Below are 13,044 nucleotides of genomic sequence, written 5' to 3' on the forward strand. Positions count from 1 at the left end.
GGCTTCAGGGGGCAAGGATAGCTCAGTGGTTTGAGCATTGGCCTGGTAAACCCAGGGTTGTGAGCTCAATCCTTGAGGGGACCAATTAGGGATCTGGGGCAAAGTCAGTACTTGATCCTGCTAGTGAAAGCAGAGGGCTGGACTCAATGACCTTTCAGGGTCCCTTCCAGCTCTATGAGATAATATATGGAGATATACCTTATGCTTTAAAAAGAATCCAAGCACATTAAGGGAAGAAATGCAAGTAAGGTATCCAACTCATCTTTAATGGCCCTGTATTGATGTCATGCAGTAACCATTAATTACAATGGACATTTTAATGTTTGCAGTCCCAGAGCAAATTAAACTGACTTGTACAGAACATTTTCCCTCTCATGTCATCACCACAGCACAAATGAAAGTTTGTTTATGTAACTTAAACATGCATTTTCTTACTTCAGTATGTGTGCATCTAAGTGCCTTTGGCTGCCACTAGGTGCTCTTGCCCTCATCTTCTCTAGACCCTCTCCTGGCCCCCAGTGTCTGAGGTACAGGCATACACCTAGGATTTGGGGCCTTAAGCCAACTGCTATGCACTGCTGCCTATACCCAAAGGTAGGGTGCTGGTGCCAGCCCCAGGAGTCACATTCCAGCACTATTGGGGAAGAGGGTTAGGGGGGCACACAGGAAGAAAAAAAGAAGGCATTTTCAGCAGAAAGGGGAATAAGTAGGGGCCTTGCAGCAGGAACAGTGACAGTTCAAACTTCTGGAATGGGTTGGAGAGAGAGAGGACTGCAGGATAAAGGGGAAGAAAGAAAGTACTCCTAAGAAGGAAAAAGGAAGTGAGCCAAAGACTATAATGGAGGAGAGGGGAAAACCCACAGAGAACTCAAGAGTAGTGAGTCTAGGAACAGAAAGGAGAAGACGACAAGACAGCAAGCAAACAGACAACTTGATGGGAGAAGTATAAAAATACATGGGGGGGAGGAAGAGAGATGTCATACTGTTTTCTCACCTTTCCCCTTCCCTGTGTCTGTTTCTTCTCCCTTACCCCCAATGAATAGGAATGTGATAGGGAAGGAAGTGCTACGGACTCAAAACTCCCTCGTGCACACCTCCCTTTCAACCCACAACCCCTTAAAAGGTCATTTTATTTAAGAGTTCTAAAAGTCAAAAATTTGGAACTGCCAGATTAAGGTTGCATGGGCAATATTAATTGCAACCCCTTTTATGTATTAATTCGGATGCTGTCTTTAATTACATGATCACGTTTTCAAGAGGATCCTTGCCTCATTCAGTAGTACAGGTTCAACTTTGAAGGGGGAGGAGGGAAATTATGTGGCCCTGGAAACTTTAACTCTGGTACATTTTAACTTTGTATCCTAAGCAAAAAAAGCTTTCAATTTTTTATAAATACTGTATATAGGAATCCTCTGCAAGTGCTGTCCAAGCAGCTGTTGCCTATTGAACACTTTAGGCCAGGAAGCAAACAATACTGTCTTTATTTTAGTAACCACAAGGGTTCAGGATCTCTGTTTCTCTCTCACCTAGTCTTTAGCATTATATGAAGAGTACCACCTGAATTTCCACCCCTTCCCTCAGCATCTAAACAGTCAAGGTCATCAGTTAAGATAAATAAAGCTTCATTAAGTATTTAGTTTATTGAATAACACTACAGCATGCCCACCACTGAAGTGTATTACACATTTTACAGTTGACTGAAGAAACAAGTTTAAGCTGTCAAGTCTCCTTGAAGATGATCTGCAAAATAAGAAAAACATAAGTTAATATATTTGGACAATCCTAGCTCTCAGAAGTAACTACATTAGTATGTATGAATTCAAACAGAGAGGGAAAGTGTTTATGCCAGTAGTTTAGTCTGGAGGAATTTCCCACCACTATTTCCTCATCGCTTATTATGACATTGCTTGAGGTAAATAAAATTGAAACATGGAACAAATCAAGAGTTACGCAGTAAGATCTGGAACAGCCTTCACAATTCACTATATACACATTGATAAATGCACAAGTGTATGATGGATTCCACCTGGTAGCGACACACCCAAAAGTCAAGCATTGCAAGACTCAGCACTGCAGTGCCTAAAGCCCTTTGAAATGCTAGTCCTACCTACTTGCCCTGTGCCACACACAAGTTTATAGCGGAGCAGGGAATTGAACCTCAGTCTCTACAGTCCCATGCTAATATGCTAACTACTGACCTACTTCCTCTTCGGTAACTGCAAGAAACATTCCAAAACAGCAGGTTAAAAGAAGTAGTGTTAACCCTAAAATTAGGGAGAAGGGAACAGGAGGGCGGGGGTGAGAGAAAAGGATTTTCAGAGTCTATTTTTGAGTTAGTCCAAAGTCCACTGACTTGCTGCAGTATTAGATATAGTCTAACAGATCTTCAGCATGGGTCAGGAAAGCCTATGACAAATTTCTATTTAGTTATCCAGACCTTCAACAGGTTGGTATTAGTACAGTTTCTACAAGACAGATGTCCATAGCAAAAACAGCATCAAAACTGAACCTCCATCCAGTTTCACAAGTATATTTGGAGGGGATGGGAGATTTCCACATTCACTTTATAGACAGAAAGCACAGGTGCAATCTTCCACAGATGGCGGAAGCAGCAATGATAAGTTGTATCTCCTCTTTCCCCCTCCTTCCGATTTACCTGGACCAGTGGTTCTCAAACTTTTGTACTGGTGACCCCTTTCAAATAGCAAGCCTCTGAGCGCGACCCCCTTACACATATAAAAAAGTGTTTTTAATGTATAACACCATTATAAATGCTGGAGGCAAAGCAGGGTTTGTGGTGGAGGCTGACAGTTTGTGACCACCCCCCCCATGTAATTAACCTCCTGACGCCCTGAGGGGTTCCAACCACCATTTTGAGAACTGCTGACCTAGGCAGTCATATGCACCCTACAATCACTGCAGGTCCCCACCAGCTTCTTTCCTACTGCAGAAGCTGAGGATATTTTTGCACTGCACCTCCACATCTGTTGATAATTCTTCTAATGCACTACCTAAACAGAGTTACAGATTAAGATTATTCTATCTGTGCCACTTTCTCTCAATTAATGCCACTGGGTAAATGATGAAGAAAGGATAATCCCAAAATCCCTTTAAAGCCTTGAGCTAGTTAATGTGCCACAGTTCTAACAAACAGGTGCACTCAACCTGGTCAGAGAAAGACTTTTCTACATTGCTTGCAAACTGGAAAGCTTACAGCCTCTTGGTGTAATCAAGTGTTTCTTTTGGCTGTGTTTGCATAGCAAAGCTCGATTCTCAGTTTCAATTAAAGAGTTTTAAACTTGCATCTTTGTTGGCAGTATTGTTTCAGTTGATTTTCCTCCCATAATCAGATCTGACATTCTTGCCAAATAGCCTTTCAAAACACCCTGAAGAAGGCCACCTGACCAAAGCACTGGTGATGTAAGTGCCAGAGAAAGTTAGTTTACATAAACATATGTTAGCAGTATTCTTTATTATGATCTTAAACTGGAGATAGAAGTATGACTGTGCAAAGGTAAAGTGATCCCTTTGTTATTTACCACACTCTTACATGTTGCTTAAAAAAAAAAAAAAAAAAAGAATTTCCAATGGGAGGAAGAATAAAAGGATGGTCAATAATCCCATTATTAGTTTATGCTACTCTGTTTTGCATTTGTACTTTACAACTATATGAGGAGCATCCATCATCCATTTTTTTGTTATACTGGAACCAGCTGCTATCTGATGTCATGTTTGTGTGTGGAAGCAAGAAACATTAACACCATCAAGTCCAGTACTGAAGCATTTACTTAACAAGTAATAAAACTGAATGAGACTAAAAGTCAAACTCTAGCTGGCCAGGATAATTAGGCAAGACAAATCATCATGTGATGATCACAATAAACATTCCTGAGCACCGGAAGACTGGAGAAGTCCTTGCCCCTGATCAGTCTTTGAAGAAGTAGTTTTCAGAGAAGTGGAAGAAAGTGATCAATGAAGATATCAATATCAGTTTCATATGTAGCCCCCCCCAATCAGGACTACGGTTGGAGCAGCTTTTTTTTTAAAAAAAAAAGCTCTTATGCCAAGTTACAGCTTACTTTAACACTGATGTTTCTAATCACAGCATCTGGAAGAGAGGAGGCAGAGTTCTGAGGATGTTTAAGAGCAAAGTTATTAGCTGTTTGGTATTTTTTGTTCAAAAACCCTTTGTAGTTATATCGAGGGAACAGTACAGTCTATTAAGGGGAAAAATCAAATGCTTCTATTTACAAAATATGTGAGAAGGCATGAACTCCCACGTTCCTTTGTACAACTTTTTTTTTTTTTAAATATGGAAATTCAGCTTGTGGCCAGTTATCTTCCCTTTTCCTCAAGCTCTGGAGAAAGCAGGATGTATTGGAAGCTGCTTCTATGACCCATGAACATGCACTGTTTCTCTCCATCCCCAAAAGAAGTGATCTTTTGGTCTTCTCCCTCTCCTTTATCGTCAAAGGAAACCAGGAATTGCCATAATCAATAAGACCCATGGCCAATCTAGTCCACATTTCCCCCCCCCCCCCCCCCCAATCAGCCGGAACCAAACATTGCAGAGTAAGGTGCAAGAAACTCTTCAGCAGGCATAGGTGAAACAACCTGCCCTCAGCTTGATTAAGCCAATCTTCAAACAAACCATGGAACATGAGGGTTTATATATCCCTATCAAGTCAATTTTTTCAACTAACTCTCATGATTGAATATATTTGTAGTATGTGCTCCATCCTTCTTTCAATCTTGAGAAGGTTTTGGCCTCAGTATCCTATGGCAGAGTGCCACAGACTAAACAGTTGTTTTTTTCATACATTTCCTTTTCAGTTCTGAATTTGTCATTTTCACTGGATGTCTCCTTGTTCTTGTATTACAAGACAGAAAAAAAAAATCTCCCAGCCTATCTTCCCTATACTATTGTTTTGTATACTTTTATCATGTTTTATAAAGGTAAAATCTCCCATATCCAAATACTTCATGTAAGAGTCTCTTCCTTTTTGAGATAGGGTTATCATAACTGCACAATATTGCAAGTTAGTGTGAACCACTGATTTATATAATGGCAATATTTCTGTATTTTCTATTCTTTATGCATTTTAACACATTATCTCCGCATGATGAGCTGTTGTCAAAGTAATGATGCGAAGTCCTTTCCTTAAGTTAACACTTAATTTATTACCCCCAACGGATGCATAAGTAGTTCAATTTTTTCCCTTCAACATGCAATACTTTGCATTTATCATCATGGGCCCTGCAGATTTAGGAACAAAAGGAATGTTATCTGTAGTTCCCACTGAGACCCTTTTTCCTTTTCTAAACTTCAGGAACTCTCACCTCCATTTAACTGGATGGCAATTTAAGGGTAGAATTTGATAAAAAACATCAAAATGGGACATTTCCAGTGTATCCATATAAACAGTAGTTAGTGAGATCAGTTTGATGTAAGGCCTCTTGCAGTTACCTATATATGCTGCTTATGAGTCTTTCGGTTGTACACTTTCAAAAACACCAGCTTCCCTCATGGCCTCAAAGTCCTTCATGGAATCATAGTTTTTATAGAAGTCTGCATATGCTCGTTTCCTGGGCTCAGCCACGCCATACTGAAATGCAAAAGGTAGAGAATTAAAGTTTTAAGAGTAGAAAAATTTGTATAAGATGCAGAAAGCCTGTAATTCACTTGGTGGTGCCATATCACCTGATATAACACTACTTCAGTCTCAAAAAGCTGTTTTTAGTTCAACACAGAACAGTTAGATATTAGAGGGTTACAGCAATACTTTTACTCAGATTTAGATCCTGAACTATTTAATGGATTGGAAAACAAATGTTTTGTGTTGCTTCATCTAAAAATTGGAACCAGATTTACAAACAGCATTATTAAATTTTCAGGAATAAGTTAATTCTTCCTTGTCAGATAATGTGCACAAGTCCAAGTGATCATTTTCTGCCAAAAAACTGTCACCACCTGCCAATTGTTCTACACTTAAAGGATTTACAAATATACTTTTAATATGCCCATGGACAATCACATGGTTAAGTGGTTTAGGGATGCCATTTTATCTATCATTCCTACTAAAACTGAGTTACAGTTAGAGCAATTCTGTAAGGTTACAAAAGGAGGAAAGGGAACTGCCAAAGCAAATAGCCAAAGTGACGCACCCACTTTGGCCACATCTACACTAAGAAAAAGGAGGGTTCATACTCATAAATTAACACACAATTAAATCCTAGGGAAGACAAGAAGTTTAATATTAACCTGGTACTTAACCTAACACATGTGAACACTACAAACTGCTTTGTCTTCACTAAGATTTTACCTTGTGCTAGTTGCCATGTGTTCACACATAAAGAATATCCCCCATCTTTTTCCTAGTATGAACACACTTCATACACTTGGGCTCCATGCTGTGGTTCATTTGTTTTGATAGAATCTTTTAGTCAACTGAATAGCCATATAAATCTGGGAGCCCTTCAAGAATCATAGACTTTAGGGTCTGAAGGGACCAATGTGATCATTTAGTCTGACCTCCTGCACAAAGCAGGCCACAGAACCCTACCCATCCACTTCTGTAACAAACCCCTAACCTACGTCCGAGTTACTGAAGTCTTCAAATTGTGGTTTGAAGACCTCAAGCGGCAGAGAATCCACCAGCAAGTGACCCGTGCCCCATGCTGCAGAGGTTACCTAGGGAGGTGGTGGAATCTCCATCTGTCATAAACAGATAGTTAAGGGTTAATGTCTCTTTCACCTGTAAAGGGTTAACAAACAGTGAACCTGGAACACCTGACCAGAGGACCAATCAGGAGACAAGATACTTTCAAATCATCTGATTGGGCACTGCAGTGGCAAAGGGCAAGATACCACACATGAATTTCTTTACCCACCTCCACCTTTCTCAAATTTCATACCAGCTGTGAGCATAGCTGGCTAGGAAATAAGACAATTGAGAATATTCCCAGACCGGGGCACATTTTACATTAGTTTAAAATACATGCAGATCTAGACGAATGCCAGAGGTCAATGGAGTTATATACATGTATATTTTCAGGATTTGGCCACTTGTGTGCATAATTAAGGGAACAGTGGATGAAGATCAGTCTTCCTACACATACCCCTTCAGTTCAACAAAGTTCAGGCAAGATACAACAGTGAAGGAAACTAACTGCTCTTACGTGAGGAGCTTGGCTCTTCAAACACAAGCCCCAGGCAGAAAAGGCACAAAACAGATTTATGCCATATCTGCATTCCCAGTTTTTGTGGTGTGCTCTTTGTACATACCCAAGAATCTGACCCTTTATTTTTTAAAGAGTTGCCCCACCACAGGTGCGCCAGGTTTAAAAAAAATTGTAGTGATTAAAGATACATCAAGTGTCAGTTTAGCTATGTCCTGGTAAGTTGCTCCTTTACTTTAATGGACTTTTTTCAAATCTCCAATAGGAGCTGAAGCCTCTGACTGTGCTAGTAACAGAGCTAGGCTTTACTGATGAATAATAGTAATTAAACCTTAATATTTACAGCTGTCTTCAGCTAGAGCTTTCTGAAAATGTAAATGTTGCAAGTGACAAGAAAGAAGTTTAGTAAAGGACTGGAGGCTCAGTTATTCCATATACTTAGAAATGAGTTGCTGAGTGTGTGTGTTTTGATTGCTTAGGAAATCAATTCTGAGTGAAACTTTTTAACAAGATATCACCCCTCAGAAACCTAGCAAACATTTAGTCATAAAGGCAATCAAGCCATCCTAAGACATAAAAAGTGATGGTTATGCATTCAGCGTATTAAAGGTATTTAAGTGTTTAACTACTGCTATTCTGTCTGCACGACTCTTTAGTGTCCCAGAAAGCAAAGCTCATGTGGCCTTGCCCTAATCCTTTAAAAAAAAAAAAAAAAAAAAAAAAGGTCTTCAACCTCACACTTAAGCCACAGTTCTATTTTTTCACCATGTTGTCCTTATCCCTCCAGAGATATTTGTGTCCTCCTTGCCCACTATACCTTATCAGATAGATTGCCAACAATAATGATAGACACTCCACTGAGCACACGGGTAGTCTTCTGACCAAAGCAGGATATCAAGGCTGATTAACAATTCTCCAGCTTTCAATGGTGGCTAAAGTTAGTTGAAAAGGTGGCTCTCAGCAGACAGCATTTTTATTGTATTCATTATTGCTTCTATTGCAGTAGCATCCAAAGTGCATTAAGCACTTTGCAAACACAGAGGAAGATCTCATCTTAAAGAGACCAGTCTCTAGATATTTATTTTATACTCTACAACAACTTTACGAAATACTCAGATGCCAATGCACATGCCAAGAAGGGTTAACCCTTCTAAGAAACCAGAAATGGCTGAGAGATGTTTGACTCTCCTAAATCAAATTAAGTTACAGAGGGCAGAGAGTTTGCCCATCTTGCTTAGCTAAGCGTTCCAAAGGCCATCATTCTGTGGATAACTTAGTAAGTGGGACCCTCCTCAGGGACTCTCTCTCTCCCCTCTTCCCCTCAATAAATATCCTACATTAAACATAGGCAAGTCCATGGACCAGTCCGAGCACCATCAATTTTAAATTTTTTAGGCTGAGCCACCATGAGCTATACATAGCACTAGGGATACGTCTGAACTGCACAAGTAACCTGGGTGACTGGCATCCATGTTAGCCTACCCTGGGTGTGGACATCCCCATAGCAAACCTCTACCTGTATTACTGTGTCCTCATTCACTCATGTGTCTGCAGACATATTTCACTGTTCTTAGTGGTGAGATGCTCTAGGATTCTTTCCCACTCAACTGCAGGAACACTTGATGTCCTTCAGGAAAAATTGTGGGAAGGCACTGGAGGATTATCTCCTCACGGAAAAGCAGTCTGAATTAAAGTGGAGCCTGTATTCTAACTCCCATCTCCACCAGATAAGATAACCCAGGCTTGAAGCACTTCCAAACCTGGGTCAGATTTTTTTCTCTCCCTGTATGAACCAGGTGGGCTAAAAGCTGGGTAAGAGTTCATGTTAACTGGGCAGTATAGACACGAATTGTGCAACGTGTGGCTCCTAGGGTTAGTCCAAGGCTCGCCAACAACTATGTGGCCTCGGCCAGGTCACTCAGAAACTATCGGAGGCTATCTGTAAAACAGGAACTCCTCCTCCTCTCAGAGAAGCACCAAAAGGTTTCATACAGCACTCTGGAGACATACTCATGAGAAATCCATCACAGCAGTTTTCTGATAAACCAAGTCAAAGTCCTGAACCAGAAGGCTATATAGATTGGTCGAGATGAACTGGGCTCACAGCTGTTATAAGACCTTACCTTGTACAAAACTGCACTTCCCAGGGATACAATCAATGCCCCTACAATATGGAATCTCAGACGTTTGCCCAGGAGGCCCCTCATCTGTGGTTTGGGCAACAGAGTAGATGACATGGTGATGATTTCTCCTAGGAAAGTAATACATTAGAAATTTATTAAGAGATGTACACAGGAAGTTCCTGTCCTAATTAATGCATTTTGTTTTCTATGTATATAACGGACTTGTTAAACTAAACATTTCACAAGAGGATACTAGATTAGCTTCACAACACACGCAAAATCATTCCCTCCATTAAAATACCTCCTTACAACATTTGAGATGCCCTTTGAAGGAAACCTATTTGTGAGGGGAAACTATCAAAACACAACAGACTTTAAATACATATAATAGACTAGTTCATGGAGTGTTTCTTTTCTACTGTTTACTGTGTCTTAGCCACACAATACTCCTCCCTCTCCTATGAAGTCTACTGCCATTTTATATTCCTGAAACAAGTCATACTCAGATTTTTTAGGCCAGGAACCATATTTTTATTAATCTAGATATAATGTATGACTAATGCACTATATTAAAAAAAGGAAGATGGCAGACAACTGTACTGTGTAATAATATGTCTCTGCAAAGGGGGTTTATTGTGCCATGTACACAGTAGTGCAGCAGACTGTGCACACAGTCGTGTGAGACACACAGGACTGAGTGTCAGGCACTGTCTATACAAGAGTTTTGCCAGTGCAGCTGTGCCAGCAAAGCTCTCCACGTGCAGATGCGGTTATGCTCGATAAAAGTGCTGTGCCGAAAACACTCGGTGTGTCCCTCGCTGCCTGCCATCTCCTGGCCGGGCCGCAAGGCAGCGGCAGTCTGTGGTCTGCAGGTCAGGCCGCTCTGGTCACAGACCCAGCACTGCTGTCCAGCGTCACACACATCCCCGGGGATCAGACGCAGAGGACTAGGCCGGGTGCTTAGTCCGCAAACACCAACCGAGCGACAAAATGGAGACAAGAGTCACACGGCCCAGGCGCGCCCGGGTCAGCGCCGGACCCAGAGCGACCGAGCCCCCCGCGCTCCTCCGCCGGCAGCGGGCCCCCGGCCCCAACCCCCCGACGCCGCCGCTCCGCGCCGCGCCGCGCCCGGCCCCTCACCCGCAGGATGCGCGGTGGCTGGTAGCGGCCTCAGGGACACGGAGGTCAGGGGGGCGGCGGGGCGGGGCGGGGCGGGGCGGGGCCGGGAAGGAGGGGACGCCGGGCTGCCGGACTAGCTCCAGGCCAGTGGGGCGGGGGAGGCCTCTACTCACCTCAGCAAAGCACCAAGGTCCTTCCGCACTGACTACAGCCGGGCACAGACTACGGGACTGCAGCCGCGCATGCGCAACACACTGACGAGGCTACGGCAAGCCGCCCGGCTCAAACCGCGAGCCACAAAATCCGTATGGAGGTGGGGCCAAGCAACACAGCTGGGGACCACATGGCGGAGGGGGCGGAAGGAGGGAGTGAGGGCAAAGGAAAAGCAGAGGGAAGGGGGAGGACAAGCGCTCTGGCTACCCCACCCCCACCTCTCTCTAGGCAAGGGTATGACAGGAGCACCACCCCACCCCCACCCCAAACTGCTCCTTCTGTAGCAGCCTTCAGTGTGACAGCCTCATCCAGGGCCAGATTAACTTTTTGTGGGCCTGGCCCCATACATATTTGTGGGCCCCCATGGGGCAAGGTGCAGGGGAGTGGGATGGTCAGTCTCCAGCGGGAAGGGCGGGCTGGGGGCAATGAGGCATGGTGCGGCGGGAGCCAGCACCGCTCTGCGCAGCCCAGAAGGCGAGCGCTGTTTACAAACCTGCAGCTGCCGGATGCACAGTGGTCTTCCCAGCCCTGTGCTGGCCGCATGTCCCTTCCCCCTGAGGGCGGGCCCGCACCACACTGCCCCCCTGCCCCGTACCTCATCCTTATGCCCAGTGCTCCCTCCCCAGAGATCTTCACCACGGAGCTCTATGCCCAGCCCCCACCCCTCCCAGAGACCTCCCCTCCTGGCTTCCCACCACAGCTGCACAGCATCCTGCACACCACACCACTCACCCAGCACCCGCCACCCATAGACCACTGCCCACCACCTTCCTCACAGTCCCACCCTCACAGCTGCACAGCACCCCATATTCCTGAGGGGATTCTGCACCAAAAAAATTAAAAATTTTGCTCACAATATTTTAAAATTCTGCAAATTTTGTCAGTAAATAAATGTGGAGGCTCCAACATGGCAGTGGGGAGCACAGGCCACTGGTTGCATGGAGGTGGGAGATGACCCTGCAGCCTCCCCCCACCCCACCCTGTGACAGGGACTTGGCAGTGAGGCTGCACCTGACCCTGACACAGTCCAGGTGTGGGTGAGCAGGCTCAGCCTGGCGGCAGGATCCAAGTGCAGAGGGACTAAGTGTGGGGGGATCCAGGTAGGGGTAAGAGAGTTCTCTGTGGGGCAATCTGGGTGCGGGTGGCTCAGTGGGAGATCAGGATTCACAGAAGCTCATTGGGAGGTTCCAGGGGCAATGGGACTGTAGGGGATCCAGGTGAAGGTGTTTGGGGCTCAATAGGAGAGGTGGGGTTCATTTGGGTGGGGGTCCAGGTGCAGGTGGTTGGGGCTCAGTGGGGGTGATACAGATGCAGGGGAGATGGGGCTTGTCAGGGTGAGGGTTTGATGGACCTGCTTAACAGGGGAGCCCCAGCTTCTGCCAAGGGGATGCCGCATGCTTGGCTCCAGTTTCCCCCTGCCCCCGCTTCCCCCATCCCATGCCCCTTCCCTACCACTCCATCTCCTCCTCATCCCCCCTTCCTTTCCTACTGCCTCTTTCCCCAGCCCTGCTTCCCCTACCCCCTTCTCTTCCCCACCCCATGCCCCTTGCCCACCGCTTTGTCTCCTCCCACTTCCTTCCCCCCTGCCCCCGCTTCCCCATCGCATGCCCCTTCCCCACTGCTCCATCTCCTTCCCACCCCACCCCCTCCTTCCCCACTGCCTCTTCCCCCTAGTCCCAGCCTGCCCCTGCCCTTCCCCACCATAGGCACTCACTGTTGTACAGAAAACAGGAGGCTCCCAGCACACAGAAGGGGAGCTCAACCAGCACCAGGACCCAGAAAGTGGCATCTTCTGAGCAGCACCCTCTTTTTTCAGCCAGCAGCTCTGTGCTTGCAGAAAGTGGGGGAGGCAGTGACATGTGACTCTGTGTGCCCCCACACCTCGCCTCTTTTTGGGGGCACTGCCCCCAAACTAAGCCCATGGGCATTCTCAGCTGCCACCCCCCTCCCTTTGCTTCTCGATCACTTTTGAAAGGGAAGCAAAGAAATCTTCAGGGGATCTGTTTTCATTCCCCCAGGAGTACCCCAAACAGAACCCTCAGTGTCCCCCCACAGACCCTCCAGAGACCCATTCCCCCACACCCTTCCTGCCCACAGCCACACTCACCGGCCTGCTGGAAGTGACTATGTCCATGCACAGGCTAAGCCTGCAGCACTGCTGTGGCCGGTCAGGGATCCCTCTGGCCCCTTGGAAAGGGCACAACCAGCCAAACAGAGCAGGAGCCACTGGCACCATGGTAAACTCATGTACTAGCCTCATCGCTGCATGCCCACTGCAGTGAGCAACAGTGTCCTGTCCCACCCTGAATCATAGAATATCAGGGTTGAAAGGGACCTCAGGAGGTCATCTAGTCCAACCCCCTGCTCAAAGCAGGACCAATCCCCAACTAAATCATCCCAGCCAGGGAAT

The 13,044-nt window shown here is 45.3% G+C and overlaps 1 protein-coding gene across 3 annotated transcripts; it reads right to left on the reverse strand.

The window, feature by feature from the left end:
• Window positions 1-248: 248 nt before the first annotated feature.
• LOC115647002 (cytochrome c oxidase subunit 6C-2) lies at window positions 249-11,146 on the reverse strand. 3 transcript variants are annotated; one of them, XM_030553568.1, is made up of 4 exons: window positions 11,128-11,146; window positions 9,303-9,430; window positions 5,468-5,606; window positions 249-1,740 (listed from the first exon to the last, which is right to left on the reverse strand). In XM_030553568.1, exons 2-3 carry the CDS (start codon window positions 9,414-9,416, stop codon window positions 5,481-5,483), a joined length of 240 nt encoding a protein of 79 aa, XP_030409428.1. In that variant the 5' UTR covers window positions 9,417-9,430; window positions 11,128-11,146; the 3' UTR covers window positions 249-1,740; window positions 5,468-5,480. The 3 variants fall into 3 exon arrangements, with proteins under 3 accessions (XP_030409428.1, XP_030409426.1, XP_030409427.1); XM_030553566.1 differs by lacking the exon at window positions 11,128-11,146 and adding an exon at window positions 10,595-10,696; XM_030553567.1 differs by lacking the exon at window positions 11,128-11,146 and adding an exon at window positions 10,443-10,556.
• Window positions 11,147-13,044: the final 1,898 nt, after the last annotated feature.

This window comes from Gopherus evgoodei, chromosome 2 (genome assembly GCF_007399415.2).
Source record: "Gopherus evgoodei ecotype Sinaloan lineage chromosome 2, rGopEvg1_v1.p, whole genome shotgun sequence".
Lineage (NCBI taxonomy): Eukaryota > Metazoa > Chordata > Testudines > Testudinidae > Gopherus > Gopherus evgoodei.